Source organism: Leopardus geoffroyi, chromosome C3, assembly GCF_018350155.1.
Source record: "Leopardus geoffroyi isolate Oge1 chromosome C3, O.geoffroyi_Oge1_pat1.0, whole genome shotgun sequence".
Lineage (NCBI taxonomy): Eukaryota > Metazoa > Chordata > Mammalia > Carnivora > Felidae > Leopardus > Leopardus geoffroyi.
Genome location: NC_059338.1, coordinates 24,787,965 through 24,806,070, shown reverse-complemented (window position 1 = coordinate 24,806,070; position 18,106 = coordinate 24,787,965). Strand labels below are relative to the sequence as shown.

General features: G+C 37.4%; 1 protein-coding gene across 2 annotated transcripts in view; it reads right to left on the bottom strand.

Annotated features, from left to right (window-relative positions):
- Nucleotides 1-263: 263 nt before the first annotated feature.
- The window catches only part of LOC123586780 (complement factor H-like), a 99,706-nt gene continuing 81,863 nt past the window's right edge, over nt 264-18,106 (bottom strand). For both annotated transcript variants that reach the window (XM_045456172.1, XM_045456173.1), the window contains 7 exons: nt 15,899-16,072; nt 11,397-11,579; nt 10,731-10,940; nt 8,698-8,871; nt 7,579-7,755; nt 1,053-1,235; nt 264-599 (listed from right to left, as the gene is read on the bottom strand). In XM_045456172.1, the coding sequence (XP_045312128.1) occupies nt 391-599; nt 1,053-1,235; nt 7,579-7,755; nt 8,698-8,871; nt 10,731-10,940; nt 11,397-11,579; nt 15,899-16,072 (1,310 nt within the window). In that variant the 3' untranslated portion in view covers nt 264-390. The remainder of the gene's footprint in view (nt 600-1,052; nt 1,236-7,578; nt 7,756-8,697; nt 8,872-10,730; nt 10,941-11,396; nt 11,580-15,898; nt 16,073-18,106) is intronic.

Genomic DNA, 18,106 nt, shown 5'->3' with positions numbered 1-18,106 from the left:
TGAACTTATTCTGAAGTTGTAAAGAAGTATCTTCTCCCATTTCCTCTGAAATGGATAGTTTCAGGAAGGCTCAGAAATTTGGAGGAAGACGTGAGAAAGGTAGGAGAAAGATGGATAGAAGTCACCACTGAAATGGTTGAATCTAATTTCTTGTCATAGATATTTTAAGAATAGGACATAAAGAATTTTGGTTTGCCAAGTTTTAATGAGGTACTTGTAAGATGTGATTTATTTGTCTCTCAGATTTAATTACATCATCCATATAATATTTAACACAAATTCTGATTTATGAAAGTAAATGAGCTAAATAACACTTGACAAAATAAACTGAGTTGGATTGACAATGAAAACTTCTCAATATTGTACATATTTTAGTTTTAGGACTGCATCTTAACCATAGCTTTTTACACAAACAGGATAGGTCAGCTTCCCCTCCCAACAGGTTGCTCGGAATGTTTGTTGTGATGTCTGTCTACGATATCCAGGTTTACATTCAAATTCAACAGTATCCCCTGTTGGGGAATACAGTTTTTTCACAGAAGACCATCGTAATTGTATGTTATGTCTTTCCATGGAGTCTTCTGATATTATACATACATCTGAAGGTTTAAAAAAAATGAACATAAGCATTAAGAAGTAAACAAATATCTTCCACAGAATTTCAGACTTTCAAGTAGAATCTTCTACACTGGCCCAGGGCTCTGTTTCCAAAACCTTTTCCAAACCAATACATTGAAAATCTATCACGTAGATGTAAATCATTTTAAATGATTAATGATGTAAAAATGAGGTACTGTGTTTAAGGTGTGATAATTAAATGTTATAATAAAAGATCCATCGTGTCAATAACAATAGGAAGAGCTTTCATTAAAGAATACTTTGTTGCTGTTGTTGTTTAAGACTTTTTTCTAACTTTATTTCTTCACAGATTAATATTTAGTAGTCAAACATTTGACAGAATGGTTGTGGTTAATCCATGAATATTCTGTTAATAACAGCAAAGCACCTTTCTCATTATTTCCCAGGATCCAGGTGAATATTAAAATATTTACCTAAGCACTTTGGTGGTTTTGACCACTGTCCATATCTGCATGTGATGACCTTGTTTCCCTCAAGCACATACAAGGACTGGCACCGGTACTCAACTGATGATCCTGGAGCATATTCTGATTTTGGGAATGTGGTCATGTCTCCATTGTCAAGAGGCGGAGGGGGCCCACAGTTTTCATTAGGATCTAAAAAGGTATTATTTGATTTATTGAAAGTGCAAAGAAAAACAGGTTAAAGTAAAGTAAATAGAAATGTACCACAATATACAATATCAAGACTTCTGCTGACAGAAATGATTCATTGGAGAAATTCTAATCACTTAAACTGAGAAGAACACTTTTAAGCACTTCCTTTAATTCCACATGAAAGTACACATAAAGCATTAACAAATATGTCTGCTTTGCAGTATTCTGGTATTAAAAACCATTTTTCCTACTGAATAAAAATGCCAGACGGATAGCTAATATACACAAAGAAATTTTTCTCATTAGTTACAACATACTGCATGGTCTACTATGTATTGATTTTCATTGTTATTACAAAAGAAACATCAGTTTCTTTAATCATGTCAAAGAATTACAAATCTATATCATGTGAAAGGCAATTGCTGGCCTCCCATTCTGGACATGATGACGTAGAAACATTTCTGCTTGTCCCTTCTGTTAAGGAAAACTAAAAACCCTGAACATATTATAAAAACCAACATAGGAGATTACGAAAGATGTAGAGAAGATATCAATCAGATAAGAGACCTTGGGATTCAAGGAATTACACAGTTCATTTGGGTTTTCATTGTGCCTTCTATGGACCCTGGACTGAGCACTGAAGAAGAATGGAACCCAGAAATGATACCAAGTTCAAGAAAAAAAAAAGTTCCAAAAATCATCCACTCTATTTAGCCAAAGGCCCAGGAGAGGAGTATTCTAGCAAAACAGGTATTTTTTACAATACTTGAAATGCTCCCAAATACCATCATAAAGAAACCGAGACCAGTCCTCTCCCTGTGTGGCTCACAGATCAACAGTGATCAACAGAGGCCAAGTGAGCAGCCCAGACTTCGCTCCACACTCAGGGAATAAGACACCTCTCCACTTTCCGTGTTGTCAGTGGAGGTCAAGTGGGAAGCCTGGACTTGCACTGTGGTAGTCTTGGAGGCCTGATAAATAAGAGATGTCAATAAAATCCAGAGCCTTAAAACATAATATCCCAAATGTCTAGAATACAATTGAAAATCCCTCATTACACTAGCACAAAAACAGACACTCAGATCAATGGAACACAATAGAGAACCCAGAAATGGACCCACAAACGTTATGGACAACTAATCTTTGACAAGGCAGGAAAAAATACCCAATGGAATAAAGACAGTCTCTTCAGCAAGCGGTGCTGGGAAAACTGGACAGCAACATGCAGACGAATTAACCTGGACCACTTTCTTACACCATACACAAAAATAAACTCAAAATAGACGAAAGACCTAAATGTAAGACAGGAAGCCATGAAAATCCTCAAGGAGAAAGCAGCAAAAATCTCCTTAACCTTGGCCACAGCAACTTCTTACTCAACATGTCTCCGGAGGCAAGGGAAACAAAAGCAAAAATGAACTATTGAGACTTCATCAAAATAAAAAGCTGCTTCACAGCAAAGGAAACAATCAGCAAAACTAAAAGGCAACCAACAGAATGAGAGAAGATATTTGCAAACGACTTATCAGATAAAGGGTTAGTATCCAAAAATCTATAAAGAACTTATCAAACTCAACACCCAAAAAACAAATAATGCAGTGAAGAAATGGGCAAAAGACATGAATAGACACTTCTCGAAAGAAGACATCCAGATGGCCAACCGGCACATGAAAAAATGCTCAACATCACTCATCATCAGGGAAACACACCTGCCAGAATGGCTAACATTAACAACTCAGGCAACAAGAGATGTTGGCGAGGAGGCGGAGAAAGAGGATTTCTTTTGCACTGCTGGTGGGAATGCAAACTGGTACAGCCACTCTGGAAAACAGTATGGAGGTTCCTCAAAAAATTAAAAATAGAACTACACTACAATCCAGGAATTGCACTACTGGGTATTTATCCAAGGGATACAGGTATGCTGTTTTGCAGGGGCACATGCACCCCCATGTTTATAGCAGCACTATCAATTAAGAGCCAAAGAATGGAAAGAGCCCAATTGTGCATCGACGGGTGGATGGATAAAGAAGATGTGGTATATATATACAATGGAGTATTACTTGGCAATCAAAATGAATGAAATCTTGCCATTTGCAACTACGTGGATGGAACTGGAGGGTATTATGCTAAGTGAAATTAGTCAGAGAAAGACAAATATCATATGACTTCCCTCATATGAGGACTTTAAGAGACAAAACAGATGAACGTAAGGGAAGGGAAACAAAAATAATATAAAAACAGGGAAGGGGACAAAGAGAAGAGACTCATAAATATGGAGAACAAACTGAGGGTTGCTGGAGGGGTTGTGGGAGGGAGTTGGGTTAAATTGGGTTAAATGCATAAGGGGCATTAAGGAATCTGCTCCTGAAATCACTGTTGCACTGTATGCTGACTTGGATGTAAATTACAAAATAAATAAAGAAATAAAAAAAAAAAAAGAAAATCACTCAATATAGGGGCATCTGGTAGCTCAGTGGGTTGAGCATCCAACACTTCTTGATTTTGGCTCAGGTCATAATACCACCACATAATACCATAATACCACATAATACCACCATAATACCATAAAGAGTTCGAGCCCTCTGTTGGGGTCTATGATGGCAGAGAGGATCCTGCTTGGGATTCTCGCTCTCACTCTGCCCCTCCTCTGCTTGTGTGCTGGTGTGAGGACTCTCTCGCTCGCTCTCTCAAAATAAAATTTTAAAGAGAGAGAAAATTACTTACCATACCAAAGACCAGTAAAATCTCAAAAGAGAAAAGATAATCAACAGATGGCAACACTTAAATGACACAGATAATGGAATTATTTAGTGATGGCTTTTAAAAATCCAATGGGAATTACAGAACAGAAAAACATAAAATGGATTGTTAAAAATCCTCACTGGATGGGCTCTATCATGGATTACAGATGACAGAAGGATAAATCAATTTGAATATACAATACAGATTGCTCACTTTGAAAACAGACTGAAAACAAAAGTGGACAGGGTCTCAGGGACCAGTAAGAGTATATAGTAAAGCATGGACAACCAGAAAGAGAAAAAAAAGGGGTTGCAGATGAAAAAAAAAAAAAAAGAGAGAGAGAGACTTCCAAAAATAATGGCTGAAAATTTCCCAAGTTGGGCACAAGGCAGAAACATTCATACTGAAATAGCCAAACAGGATAATCCTAAAGAAATTCAAGCCAAGATACATCATAATCAAACTGAGGAAAACTAAAGAAAAGGAAAAATCTCAAAAGCAGCTACACAGAAATTAGGCAAACCTCTAAGGGAAAAAGGGTTCAAGTGTCCGTGGGGTTCTCATCTGTGTCCATCGAGAAGTGACAACGTTTTTCAAGTGCTAGAAGAAAAGAAACTGTCATCCCGAATGCCATATCCAGTGATGCCATCCTTAGGATACAAGGGAGAAATAAAGACGTTCTGAGACAAAGGAAAACGGGGAAAATATCTCCAGCAGATCTATCTTTAAAGAATTGCTAAAGGAATTCTTCAATTAGCACCGAAAAGATAACAGAAGGAGGACTGAGACTTCATGCAGGAAGAAAGAACAAGGGAACTGAGAAAAATAAGGGTAAATATAATAGACTCTTTTTCCTAAGGAGTTTGTTGTATTTGATGTTTGGGCAACATTGTATCATTTCCTATAGTGCTCAATATAAGTAGAAGAAACACTAAAGACATTTATGCTTACTAAGAAAAAAAAGACATTTATGTTTAAAATGTGGGGAGGGTAAGGGGTGCTTGGGGGCTCAGTCAGTTAAGTGCCTGACGCTTGATATCAGCTCAGGTGTTGTGAGTTCAAGCCCCACGTTGGGTTCCACACTGAATGTGAACCCTACTGAAAAAAGAAAAGAAAAGAAAAGAAAAGAAAAGAAAAGAAAAGAAAAGAAAAGAAAAGAAAAGAAAAGAAAATGTGGGGAGGGTAAATGGACCTAAATGGAAGTATGGTTTCCACATTCACGTGAGGTGGTAAAATGTCAAGACCAGGAGGGAATGATAAGCTACTATGTAGATCTTAATACCTAGGGCAACCACTCATAAAATGATACAAAGAGATATGCCCCCAAACAATGCAGATATACCAAAATGGAAGTTATCTGAAAATGTTCCAAAAGTCCATAGAGATAATAAGAAAAGGAAATGGGAGTGAAAAACAGGGAACACAAAATAAATAAAATGCCTGGCACAGCCCTAATCTATCAAATATTACTTTAAGTGTAAGTGGGTTAAATACTTCCGTGAAAAGACTAAAATGGCAGAGTGCACACATAAACAAGATCCAACCATAGGGCGTCTAAAAGAAACTGACTTTAAACATGAAAAACGTAGGTGGGATCAAAGCAAGACTGGGAAATATAAATGCCAGGAAAAGTTGATTTGAAATACTGGTGGCTATATAGTATCTGCTTTGTTGGCTCCTCTTCTTTCCTAAACTCTGAATACTCGAGTGTCCTATGACCAAGTTCTTAGACCTTTTCTTCTGTATACACTAATTCCCAGGTTGAACTCAGCTAGTAACCTTCTTTAAATATAATCCACACGCTGAAGTAGCCCAAAGTTGTATCCCAGTCTATGATCACAATCCAGCTGCTGATTCTTCTCCAAGTGAAATTTTTATAGGGCTGTCAAATGTCCTCAACGTATCTTTAATACACTTATTCCTCAGGAAACAACCAAGTGTCTTAATGCTTAAGATAGAGAATTTTCCATGATTCCAGGTGTGCTAATCTGGTCAAATCCTTCATAAAATAAATATGTCATATCACTTACGCAGTCCACAAAAAGAAAAAATTGGAGTTTAAGCACCATCATTTTATTCAAGATTAAAAGATGATTCTATAATAACTACTACATTATATATTTATGTTAACATATTTAGTCCCTAAAACATTCTCTAAAGTTTGGGGAGGAAATAAGATACTCTAACTAGGCACTGAGGTGGTTGTGTCCAGTTCCCATTTGAACATATCACTTTTCTGCCCCATCCAGGTCAAAAGGTTTGATGCATTCATAACGTGCCCTCTGACCAGATAGATACTTAGGCACCTCTTCTAGTATAATAGCATGTTTCACTCTGGGTGGATTCCCACAGGAAATACCTGAATAGAAAGAAAAAAAAGTCGCATCTCTAACACAATGATCATTTTGAGTAGCAAATCAATGAATGGGATTCCAAATAGATCTCTAAGAGGATTTTAAATCAACAGTTAATCTGTCATGAAAGGCTGCTAATTTTAAGAAATTTACATATAAGATTGAAGAAAAGGAGATAAAGCAATATATTTTATTTTATAAGACTTAAACTTCTATGAAACTGAGAGTTTTTCTGGACTTAGGGTCCCTTAGGGTCTAGTCAAATCACTCTTCCAAATTATGTATTTTCAAAATGAATTTATAAACCACAAGAAAATCAAAATAAAAAGATTATTCGACATCAGAATTTGGCTTGCAATTACCCTGTTTATGAATGTAATTTTAGGCCCTTAGAAAAATAAACACAGCAGCCACTTCCTTAGAGAATAAATGAAGGATTAACACGCTTTGAAGAATACCAGAGCTGGGGGCGCCTGGGTGGCGCAGTCGGTTAAGCGTCCGACTTCAGCCAGGTCACGATCTCGCGGTCCGTGAGTTCGAGCCCCGCGTCGGGCTCTGGGCTGATGGCTCAGAGCCTGGAGCCTGTTTCCGATTCTGTGTCTCCCTCTCTCTGCCCCTCCCCCGTTCATGCTCTGTCTCTCTCTGTCACCAAAATAAATAAACGTTAAAAAAAAAAAAAAAAAAGAATACCAGAGCTGAAGGAAAAAGATGATTAACCGAGAGTCCAAACAGGAGATGAGTGGCAAAATAACAGAAAAATATATGTATAATTGACAAAAACAGCCTTCAATGATTCTTTTTTGCAAACGCTTAAGGACATTTCAATGCATAATGTATAATTCACCAGTGAGATTCAGGTGGACGTAAATATAACAGGCTATAGGTATGGCTCCTAGACTGGAGTATACACTGAATCCCTTGGGAATCGTTAAGACACTTTCAGGGTTGCAGCCCCAGAGTTTTTGCCACCACAGGTCTGAGCAAGCCTGTGAATTCACATTTGCATTTCTAACCATTTCCCAGAAGACGCTGATTCTGTTCTTCCAGAGACCACAGTTTGAGAACCACTGGGCTTTCAGATTGACCACTGAGTACACAATTATATCCCTTTATGTTAAAACATAAACTTCTTCGACCTGGCCTAAAAGAATAATCCATGTCCATTTCATAAGTGCTGTTAGAAGGAATTGCATATTATATTAGTTAAGACATTTTGACAAATAGGTTTCAAAATTGCATTGAAGTACCTCTGCATATTGGCTTTCCTATCCATTGGCTGTTAATACACTGGATAGTATTTGGTCCATCCAAAAGGTAATTATTTGGACATTTATAAGTCACTTTTTCCCCTGACCTATATAACGTCTTCTTCTGGCCTACGGGTGTGGCATTACCGAAGTCGGGTAAGCTAAAACAATCCGTGTCTGAAAGAAAAAGAATATGTATTGTTCAGTAAATATTTTAAAATACATAATGGTTGGGGCGCCTGGGTGGCGCAGTCGGTTGAGCGTCCGACTTCGTCCAGGTCACCATCTCGCGGTCCGTGAGTTCGAGCCCCGCGTCGGGCTCTGGGCTGATGGCTCAGAGCCTGGAGCCTGTTTCCGATTCTGTGTCTCCCTCTCTCTCTGCCCCTCCCCCGTTCATGCTCTGTCTCTCTCTGTCCCAAAAATAAATAAACGTTGGAAAAAAAAATTTTTTTAAATACATAATGGCTAATAACTATAATGTAGAATAATAGGTACACATCGAACCAATGAATACCTTGCAAAATTTTTTCTTGTACCCTGAAAAAATATGTTAGATGTCTCGCTTAATTATATTGAATAGTCCTATGTTTATCAAAGTATAACATGGGGATGATGACATCGTAAGCCTGAAGAGATATGGATACATGTAATGCTTGAGATCACACTTCTTGGCATTCAAATTCTTTCTTGCCCATACAAGCCATCTACCTTATGTATTTGTATTTTCACTTCTGTCAAAATCTGTTACCTTTATTCGTGTCAAACATCTCAGAAAACTATATACATACAAGGAGATAACTGACAAACTAACAGTAAATTGAATAATGATGGGATTGATGAGCAGGGACCAGCTGTGACACAGGAACAGAGATGAGAAGTCTGAGGATGTGTATCACAGGAGGTCTAATGTGCACACACGGTGACATGAAAGTGAAATAATTTGGCTCATGCTGTCACACTTTTATTATTACTACGGCTATTAATTCTCTACTAGAATCCACAGCTTCCCAGAGACACCCTGTTGAATTCTGGAATTACTGCCCAGTTTCATATTTGTACCATTTATGCTCTGAATTAAGAATATTTATCAATCGTAGAGTAAAATTAAATACACTATACTTTTGCACTCTGGTGGATGGGACCATTTTCCTCCTATACATCTTATGAATGCAGGGCCATTAATCTCAAAACCTTCGGTGCATTTGTACGTTACTTCTTCTCCATATTGGTAACTGTCTGATATGTGAGATAGAATACCATGTGGAATCAAGTGTGGTGGCGCACAAGAAAGTCCTAAAAGAAGGAGACAAAGAAAGAATGACTCCATGTTTTACTCAATCTGAAATTTAATTTTATGTACTGGTTTCCATATTTGGCAGTTTTATTTGAAAAATATGATAACACAGGATCTGTAATCATATCACAGAGACGGTGTGCAATTCTTCCTAAAATCATTATTCTGATGTGTATCCAGCTGGCAACCTGAGTAGGAACTTGAAACTAAACATGTCAATATATTATCGGCCGTAGCGACTTCTTTCTACTTCTTTCCTGAGGCAAGGGAAACAAAAGCAAAAATAAACTATTGGGACTACATCAAAATAAAACACTTCTGCACAGTGAAGGAAACAATCAACAAAACTAAAAGGCAAGCTACGGAAAGGGAGAAGCTATTTGCAAATGACATAGCTGATAAAGGGTTAGGAACCAAAACAAATAAAGACCTTATAAAACTCAACATCCGAAGAAAGTAACCCAATTAAAAATGGGCAGAAGGCACGAACAGACATATATCCAAAGAAGACATACAGACAGCCAACAGACACATAAAGAGATGCTCAACATCACATTGATTATCCTGGAAGTGCAATTCAAAACTGCAAGGAGATATCACCTCCTTTGCAGCACCTCCTTTGTCAGATAGGCAAAAATCAACACACAAGAAACAACAGGTGTTGGCGACGATGTGGAGAAAGGAAAACCATCTTTCACTGTTGGTGTGGGAATGCCAACTGGTGCAGCCACTCTGGAAAAACAGTATGGTGATTCCTCGAAAAGTTAAACCATAGAACTAGATCCAGCAATTGCACTACTAGATATTTACCCAAAGAATACAAAAATACTACTTCAAATGGATACATGTACCTTGATGTTTATAGCAGCATTATTTACAATAGCTGAGATATGGAGGCGGCCCAAGTGTCGATCGATAGATGAATGGGGAAAGAAGAGGTGGTATATATATACAACGGAATATTATTCAGCCATAAAAAGAAGGAAATCTTGTGATTGGTAATGACACAGATGGAGCTAGAGACTATAATGCTAAGTGAAATAAGTCAGAGAAAGACAAATAACATGATTACACACACTCACATGTGGAAGTTAAGAAACAAAACAAATGAGCAAAAGGGGGAAAGAGAGAGAGGCAAACCAAGAAACAGACTCTTAATTATAGAGAACAATGCGGTTACCGGAAGGGAGGTGGGTGGGAGGATGGGTTTAATAGGTGATGGAGATAAAGGAGAACACTTGTTTTGACCATCAGGTGTTGTATTGAAGTGTTGAATCACCATATTCTACACGTGAAACTAATATTACACTGCATGTTAACTAATTGGAATTTAAACTAAAACTTAAAAAATAAAAATAATAAAAATTTCAATATATTTATGAAAGAGACCATCAGTGTTTCTCAAACCAATAGTGAATAATAAAAAGAAGAGCATTGAGAAGTAATCATCCTAACTCCCATATATTGTAAGAACTTCGAAATGACATTACAGGAAAGAGAAAACAAATTACAAAAAAAACTCATGGCAAAGCAAACAGAACAAGTTCTATACATGGGAAAGGAATATGAATAGGTAGGTTTAACTTAATTGTGCTACACATCTAGTTTTCATTACACAATTGCCAGAATTCAAAGTGAGTCTGTAATGAGTCAATGAAATGAACACAAAGAGGATAGACTTGATTATGCAAAATTGCTGGTAAGGTACATAAATATATAAATGATTTTAGATATTTAGCTATAAATGAGTTTGTATATTTAGAAATCTAAAGGATTCTTTCTCACGAATTTGACGACAATTGATTATGCTTAATGGATTACATCGAAAATTGAATTGTGGTTTGCATATTGTCCTCACCTACACACCGAGGTGGAGAACTCCATTTTCCTAGGTGGCACGTTATCTCATCTTTTCCAGATATCCTGAAACCATCCTCGCAAGTGTAATTTAATTTGGTGCCATGTACATAAACCTCAGGTTTCAATGGTTCGTCCATCTCTTCTGAAAATTGAGATGATTTAATGGTTCCATGTTCTATCTGAGGTGGTTGAGGACATGGGCTCTTTTCTGTATAAAGAACAGAGATCAATGTTCACATTGAAAAATGTAATCAAATACTAGTTGAGGTTTTAAAATAAGGATAATCTGAAAAATTAAATTACTGAAAAACTAAAAAACATCTGGAATTTGCAAGCTCATGTCTCCATCAAATCTACAGTAGTATCTGCTTGTTCACTCTGCCCCCACATTCTTGTCCTGTTCATCACGAGGGAAATTTTCTACGGTATTTACAAACAAATTTTCTATGGTATTTACACAGTAACCCAAAGTTTTGGTCTGTTTCTTTCATAGTAGAAGTGAAAGAATGCCGATTGATTTGTATACTTAGATTGCAATTTACTGTTTCAAGATAAAGTGAAATAGATAGACAGAAAGGTCCTTATCTTGTTCATTTACACAAAGCACAGGGGAGTATTAACCTCATTTGAAAGAATGTTACAAAGCAAGTTATGCATTACTGACCAACGCAGTGTGGTATTGACTGCCATCTTCCATCCTTGCACACGATTTCCTCTGCATCCTGAATCATATAATTGTCTTGACAGACAACAGATACTTTTTCTCCATCCTGATAATTTACCGTCGTTGCCATATTGTGAGCATTGGGAATCTGAGGTGGAGGTGGGCATGACTGCATTTGTACTTCTACAAATATGAAAATTAGATTTCGTGATGAAAACCAGAAGTTAAAAATACTAAAGAGAAAGCCCAATAATAATGTATCATAAACGATCAAATAATAAGGTTATGCTTAAACATGTGATACTCTTCAGCTTGTAGAGCGCTTTAATACATCACACGTGGTCTTAATGGTAGTATCTTCCTTTTATTCCTTCTGTGATAAATCGTGCATAATTTATGTAAAACTTCTTTTAATTATTTCTAACCATTGCGATGTACTAACTGAATCATCCACTCAGTAACAGGCACTAAATAAACACTGATATTAGGATCTTTTTACAGCTATCTATAATCAAATGTATTGTGATTGCATTAAAACCCGTATAAGATGCGGAATGGAAAATAATTAGCCAAAGGAAGAATTACATGTAGTTAAAGATCAATTATTTGATACAGGTTCCTGGCCAAGACATGAATTGGATATGGTCATTAGTGATTAACAGTGTGTTGTTTAAAGTTCAAAACTCTCTGGAGATACTGTTGACTAGGTTGCCGACACTGTTTAGAGATACACAGGTGATGAAATGCACCCTGTTTAATGGATTAGACAGCCTGACTTTCCTTCTATGACCAGCAAGGTATACAAGATTCCTTTGCAAACTTGCGTTTGAGCTCCCATAAAGCAGAGATACCTCACATGTATCGTGGCAGTTCATAATCTGGAGACAAAGATGTCCTGTTCCACTGAGGGAAGACTCTGGGCGACTAACCCTGGAGGCTTTTGGACCTCTCTGTGATACCTACGTTTTGCTTTCTCCTGCCATGCGTTTATTTCATTAAAGACCTTATGTGACTGTACATTGGGAAGTCTCCTGAGTCCTTCCAATTAGCTGACACTTTGTATTCAATTCAGAGAAATTGTTTACGGAATATAATTCATTCATGCTGACTAATATGGTCATATTTTCTATTTCTATCTTTAGACAGATGCAGGAGTATTTTATATTTAATCAAAAGTTTTTTTTTTCTTATTTCTGTTTTCATTATCTTGGCATATTTTTTTCAATGTATTCTCAAGGATTTATTTTCTTCTATATATGCTGTTTAATCATTTTTGTCCTAATAATCTTAATTTCTACTTCCTCTTGATACATTTTGCCAGAGGTGGGTCTGGCAACTAAATCTCCCTAAAGGCAGAATCATTACTCTGCAAATCCTCTGTTTATGCTTTTTTTTAAAAAGCTTCTTTGTATTTTTTGCATTTTATTTTATTTTTACATTTAAAAATTTTTTCTGTATTATTTTGTAGTCCTTTGAATAACAAATATACCACAAAAATGTTGTTACAAGAGGATACATGTATCTAAGAAAAAACTGAATATTTGTAAATTAAGCAACAAAATTCTCAATAACTTATGAGTCAAAGAAGAAACCACAAGGAATACTAGGAAACATTTCACATAGAATTCAGTGAAAATGAAATGTATATAAAAATTTTGAGACTTCTACAACAGTTTTAGAAGGGAAAATGAAATTAATCCTTAAATGTAGGATGGTTTAAATCCAAGTTTTAGTTTTCTACCTTAAGAAATAGAAAAGTAAAATTAAAATCAAAGTGATTAGAAAAAACAACTTAAGCCCACAGAAGAGAGACAATTGAGAAAGACAAATAGAAAAGAGAAAACAGAAAAAATAGTGAATGTTAATAAGGCTAAAAAATAGAAGAGAGTGTAAATGGAGAAAATCGAGTGTTAAAACTGGTTATGTGGAAATGTTAATAAATTCAAGAAAAAAAAATCCAGGAAGAATAATCAAGATACAAGTAATAAGTATCAATGTTAAGAAAGAAAGAAGAGATATCTGCCAAGAAACTATACAGTTAAAAGGAAAATAGCACATGAAGGGAATACTAGAAACAACTGCACACCAATCAATTTGACAAACGAGAGATTTCTTGAAAAATACAACTTCCTTTCATTAATGAAAGACAGTAAGAAAATCAGAATATTTCATTACTTATTAAAGAAATTGAATTCTTCATCAAGAAAACTTCCAAAAAAGCAAATTATATGTCACACGACTTTGCACGTAAATTCTATCAATCATTTAAGGTAAAAATAACGAAATAATAAGTGTAATTGCCCATATATATATGTATTTATACATATATTTGCAATTTGTTTTATGAGGCCACACTAATACTGATAACAAAACTTGGGAGAGGCATTAAAAGAAAAAGCATCTATAGATTAATATCTCCCATGATCACAGATGCAAAACTTCTTAAAACTATGTCAGCAAATCAAGTATATGAAAATATAATAGAGCTAACTCTAGGAATGAGAGATTTGGTCAACATTCAAGAAGTTACAGGGGCGCCTGGGTGGCGCAGTCGGTTAAGCGTCCGACTTCAGCCAGGTCACGATCTCGCCGTCCGTGAGTTCGAGCCCCGCGTCGGGCTCTGGGCTGATGGCTCAGAGCCTGGAGCCTGTTTCCGATTCTGTGTCTCCCTCTCTCTCTGCCCCTCCCCCGTTCATGTTCTGTCTCTCTCTGTCCCAAAAATAAATAAACGTTGAAAAAAAAAATTAAAAAAAAAAAAAGAAGTTACATATATAATTCACTACATTAACAGAGATAAGTGAGCCATATTATCCTATCAAGAGATATGTAAAAAGCATTAAAAAATATCCAACATTGGTTGATCATAAAATTTCTCACTCAGCTAAATAAGACGAGAAGGAGTAGTTTCCTTAAACTGATAAAGGGCGTCTACAAAAATCCTAAAGTGACATTATGATTGTGGTAAAATGTTGAATACCCTCTCTCTGCGGTCAGGAATAGGACAAAGATGTGCATTCTCATCACTTCCTTTCAACAGTTTACTGGACGTCTTAGCCACTACGATAAGATAAAGAAAACCAAAATCAAAATAGACTGGCAAAAATAAAATCTTGTGGTAGCACTGATATAACTGCTTACAGAAAATTGCCACAAATCTACGAAGCAACACCTAAAATGAAAAATGCAGCTTAGTATAGTTTCAGACGATCCAATTAACATGCAGAAACCAAGCGTGAGGGCAAACATAAAAAGATCCCAAACTCCTCTCCCACACACACTGAATCCATGGTACATATGGAGCAATCGCCTCAGAAAAAGACCTGAAAACCAGCTGAACGGCCCCTTCACAACAAACAGTAAAAGGGCCACATTCAGGTGGGTAGGAGAGTCAGGAAGACAGTATATGGAACAAACCCCACCCCTGGCAGAGCTACACACATTCAGGAGGGATCTCACTGACCCAGAGCCTCTCCCTGAGGAGTAAGGGGTTTGTTTCCCACATTAACAACCCAAACCCTGGAATCTGCAGCAGGAAGATGAGCCCCCAAAATGTCTGGCTTTGAAAACCAACAGAGCTCATATCCCGGATATCTGAAGGGCTATCGAGAACTGAGACCCTTTTCTTAAAGAGCTCGCACCCAGACTCACTACCCCAGGCGACCAGTGTGAAAGAACAGTTTGAGAAATACCTAGACATCTGAGAAGCAGATTCATTTGCTCGCCTTAAAGCATCTGCTTGAGGGGGGGGGGGGGCATCTGTTGGGACTCTTTCCGGGACGGAGGTGCAGGCAGGTGCCAAGTCTACACTTTCCCTCTACCTTGATGGCACCAGTGGGTGCACTCCAGCCCAGGGCTCTCCTGTGGCTTCATCAAAGCCGGCGAGCGGGCCCCAGCCCTGCATTCTGCTGCCTCGCTAAAGCTGGCCAGCATGCTCAGCCCACAGAGGGCACACTCCTTGATCCCCAGGCTCTAGTGGCCTGAGGGGCTTGCATTTCTGGGGCCTGCAACACACTACAACAATCCGAGAGATAACTCTTGGTGGGCCACTACCTCCGGGGCACTACAAAGCAGCCTGAAACACAGCCCAGACTTTCTGGGGAACAAGCCTAATTATCTTAGACCGGTAGCCTGAGGGGTGGACTTGAGATTTGCCACACATCTGGGGGCCACCGAGGTGCCCTCAGGGAAGGTGGACCAGGGGATGCCATCTTTGTGCTCTCCTCAGCCTCAAAGAAAACCAAATCACTATTTCTTAAAGATACCCGACCGGGCGTTAATTTGAGGCCATCAAGTTTCTGGGTGGGATGTTTCATAGCTGACTGAAGCACTGATGCACTTAATATCTAGAAATGATGTTTTGGTTAGTTTCTAAATTCCCTTCCGGCTTCAAAGTTATTTGTAATAATAAATAGCTAAACATGTTTAAAAGATGCCCAGATACTGCTTTGGCAAGTTCGGAAGAAATAGAATAAGATTTTTAAGTACTATAAACAAGAGCTTACCTGTGCAGGTTAGTTCAGGATCCCATCTTCCATTTATGCACGTTGAGTGTTTCTGTTTTAATTTTCCTCTACATTTGTAAGTTATGTTCTCATTATGATCAAATTCGGTCTTGTATAATGGATTCGCCTCACGTATAGTTAAGCTGTGTTTACACTTCTGAAGTTCATCTGTTGCTAGAAAATGAAAATATTGCCTTGAAAAGACTACTTATAAGAATCAAAGCAGTTAATGCAGAACAATAGCTTAGACTCAATAGTATATCGAAATTAGAATTTATGCCTGTAAGTCCCACCAACCAAGTTATTCCTGATCATATTGCATGTGATGGGCCATTTATTATGTCTGAACATAAGTCCTGTGTCCAGGCTTTGAAATTTCAGAGAAAATGTCTGCCATAAATACAGCCTGCGCTTTGGGGATTAGAAAAGCATTAAGAGGCTCACTTTTTTGGATGATTTACACACTGAACAGTCATCACCTGGTTAAATTTGGTCTCTTATTTATCTGTGGAAATAGAATATATGAAGCTGATAGTTTAAATATCGTGTTTCAAAAAAATGAATATATTTTTTTCACTTATGGTAATTTAATAAGCACATCTAAATTGCATACGTAAAATGTGAACACTTAAGCAGATCTTTTGCATGATCACTAAAATGGGACAAATACTTGGACTAAGAAATTGGGTGCTCCAAGTCACAACCTGTTTACTGTATATACTCTTCCAATCTTTGAAAAACTATTTTGTACATCAGGTCAACCTATAATTCAATAATACTGTAAGAGAAAATTTTGTTGACTCCAATACGAGTATAACAACTTTTTATACAACTACATACTTCAAAAATTCAATGCAGCCCGGAGTACTTTGTCAAGTTGATAAAATATCAATTGATGTAGGTCTTTGGATTTTTTAATAATTACCCAAAAAGTAATGGTTTTGTAATACAATAAAAAATAAAACAAAGGGGAATAACTCAAAACACACTAGAGGCTGAAAATAAATTCTGGTTTTAGGGCTTGTCCTCAGTGTTGAGGAAGACAAAACAAGGTTTTCTTCAGGTGATAGTAACTCATCTATAGTCAAAAGGAGTGGTGGTGGGTGTTGTCATGGTCCTATGATTGACCGGTTTCTGAAAGAATTTCCTTGATTCTTACGAGAAAATAAACATTTTGAGAAGAGTGAAAAGCTAGACTAGCTAGAGGTACAAAATAAACACTGAGAGGAGAAATTGGAGTAAGGTCTATGATAGTTAAAAGTGGATTATGGTAAACTTGAATATAGGTCGAAGATTAACCTTGGAAAGGCAAACTCTGAGATCTAAAAAGAGTAATAAATGAAATAGATGTCTTAGTATAAGAGTGAAAAGTTGAGAGTTTTCATGCCTGTTACAACCTTGGGTTTTCCCCCATATAAATGAGGGGAAATCGTTTGTGGAGATAGAAGAGGACAAAGATGAAATTTGGTCTTGAAGGACTGGCAATACTTCTCACGGGAATGTGTCTAGCAAAAATGTAAGGATTAAAAAGCAACAAAACTTAAGGGTTCATTCAACAAACTCCTACTTAATGTCTGCTGTATGTTCACCAGTCCTTTGTATATTGGGACTACATCGTGAACAAAACGGGTGTCAATCTCTGCTCTCATGGAACATGAGCCTAGGCCCTACCTTCTCCTTGGAACAATTAATGCCTAGACATCTGGTGAATAAGTAAGATTGGACATCCAGGACTCTCTTTGGATGTAGGACCCAAGAAAACCGCAGGAAAGAACTCATTCCAAGGGAAAAAGGAAAAGGGCCCCCAATATTTTCCCAGCTAGTCATCAAAGACATGGTCATCCAAAGGTCAGGATGATGCACATACATCAACCAGAGTGAAGTCCAACAATCAGGTTTGTTTCCTGGCCCCACCCTGACTGCCTCCTTTGACTGACTTATACTGCGAACCCAGAGGGTCTGCAGCTCACCCACCCTTTGGCACATTAACTTCTTGCTGCCGCATTTGAAACAGACTGGGAAATCCTCAGAAGCTTTGAGAGAGGCAAGATTCCTATAGGGACGTAGCAAGTGGGCACTTTCTTGACTTTGTCTGTTTTCCAGGGCCTGGAAACAAGAGTGCCGCGTAAAACAAAAATGGGATTTATGCAAATATGCTTCTATTTTCCTGGCGATTAATACTCAGATTTAAATCATATGAATAACTGT